Raw genomic sequence first — 1,236 nt, 5'->3', positions numbered from 1 at the left:
TAAATTTGCACAAACATTGAAATCAAAACCCTGCTTTTAAATTCTACAAATTCACACAAACATTGAAATCAACACCTTACTTTTAAATTGTACAAATCACCAAACAACAAAAATTAAATTCTAAATCTTAAAACTAGCTTGAATTCAATATGTTTACTCTAATTTAACTATAATTAAACTAAATAACACTTCTATCCTTCCCTTTACCCACTTCAAAAATATACTGGGTAGTGTTCAAAGGAGCAATCTCTTTCTAACGTTTCAAAAGCTTTTGGTTTATCACGTTGATATTTTTGCCTTATGGGCCCTCGAAGTACATTTTCCATTTCGAACATATTTGAGGAGATGATTGCCGTCAATGAACCGCGAATTGCGATGCTATACATGCATGTCGTGTAAATTACCGGCTCATGGGCGGAATAGAGGAATCCGCCATGGCCAAAGCTTCAGCGGCCTTGCCCTGGGAATGGATCGTCGAGAAGCTGGTTGACAATAAAGACATCGGCACACAGCTGCTCAAAGGTACTCCTAAATTCTACAACCTCCGCAAATCGCTTGTACAATATAGGAGACTTTTCTCTCTAACGCAGAAATTTAATATAGGAGACTTTGCTCCTTTGTACAGCTATGGTATTCATGCACATTCCAGACATCAACAATTCTTCTTGCAGTAATCTGCAAGAGAGAATTGCGCTAAGATATATGGAGGAAGTTCTCTTACTTGACAGAGTCGAAGCACACGCGATCCCTCTAGTAAAGGTTCTGGTTAATTCATCTATACCAAATTCAAGTTCCGCCGCTGATCAGGGCTTGCTGCTCCGAGTTTGCACGGAGGTAACTGATGCTTTACAGAAACTGACATTCCAAGATTTAAATATCAAGTAAATTGGGTTAGAAATGTGTCAGATATGAAGCTTTTAGGGTTTCACGTTCTGAACTAAAATATCTGCCAAGATTAGGCTAAATGTCTTTATTAATCGAAAAGAATCTGGCATTTGCTTAACGTGGCTAGCGATCTTGTGTTGACTGTAACTTGATAGAAAGTGAAGGAGCTCTAATTCCATTTTGGATTCCGTGTAGTTAGGTCGTTTTAGGGCACGTAAGAGAGCTTGATGAAAATGGAGAAAGGGACTGGAACGATTTTGAGGATGATTTAAAACGCATATTTACAGAGGAGGATTCGTCACTGCCATTTATCAATCGGAGAAGCGAGCTCCTCCGGCTCTTGGAAGTATG

General features: G+C 38.9%; 1 protein-coding gene across 1 annotated transcript; it reads left to right on the top strand.

The window, feature by feature from the left end:
• Positions 1–388: 388 nt before the first annotated feature.
• LOC149194784 (uncharacterized) lies at positions 389–885 on the top strand. Its single transcript, XM_089407794.1, has 2 exons — positions 389–522; positions 626–885. Exons 1-2 carry the CDS (start codon positions 411–413, stop codon positions 883–885), a joined length of 372 nt encoding a protein of 123 aa, XP_089263920.1. The 5' UTR covers positions 389–410.
• The last annotated feature ends 351 nt before the right edge of the window (positions 886–1,236 follow it).

The sequence above is a fragment of the Pinus tabuliformis genome, chromosome 2_2, assembly GCF_031772625.1.
Source record: "Pinus tabuliformis cultivar Carrire ecotype Pingquan chromosome 2_2, CPIR1, whole genome shotgun sequence".
Lineage (NCBI taxonomy): Eukaryota > Viridiplantae > Streptophyta > Pinopsida > Pinales > Pinaceae > Pinus > Pinus tabuliformis.
Note: the sequence above shows the minus strand (reverse complement) of the source record. Positions and strands in the feature narration are given on the sequence as shown.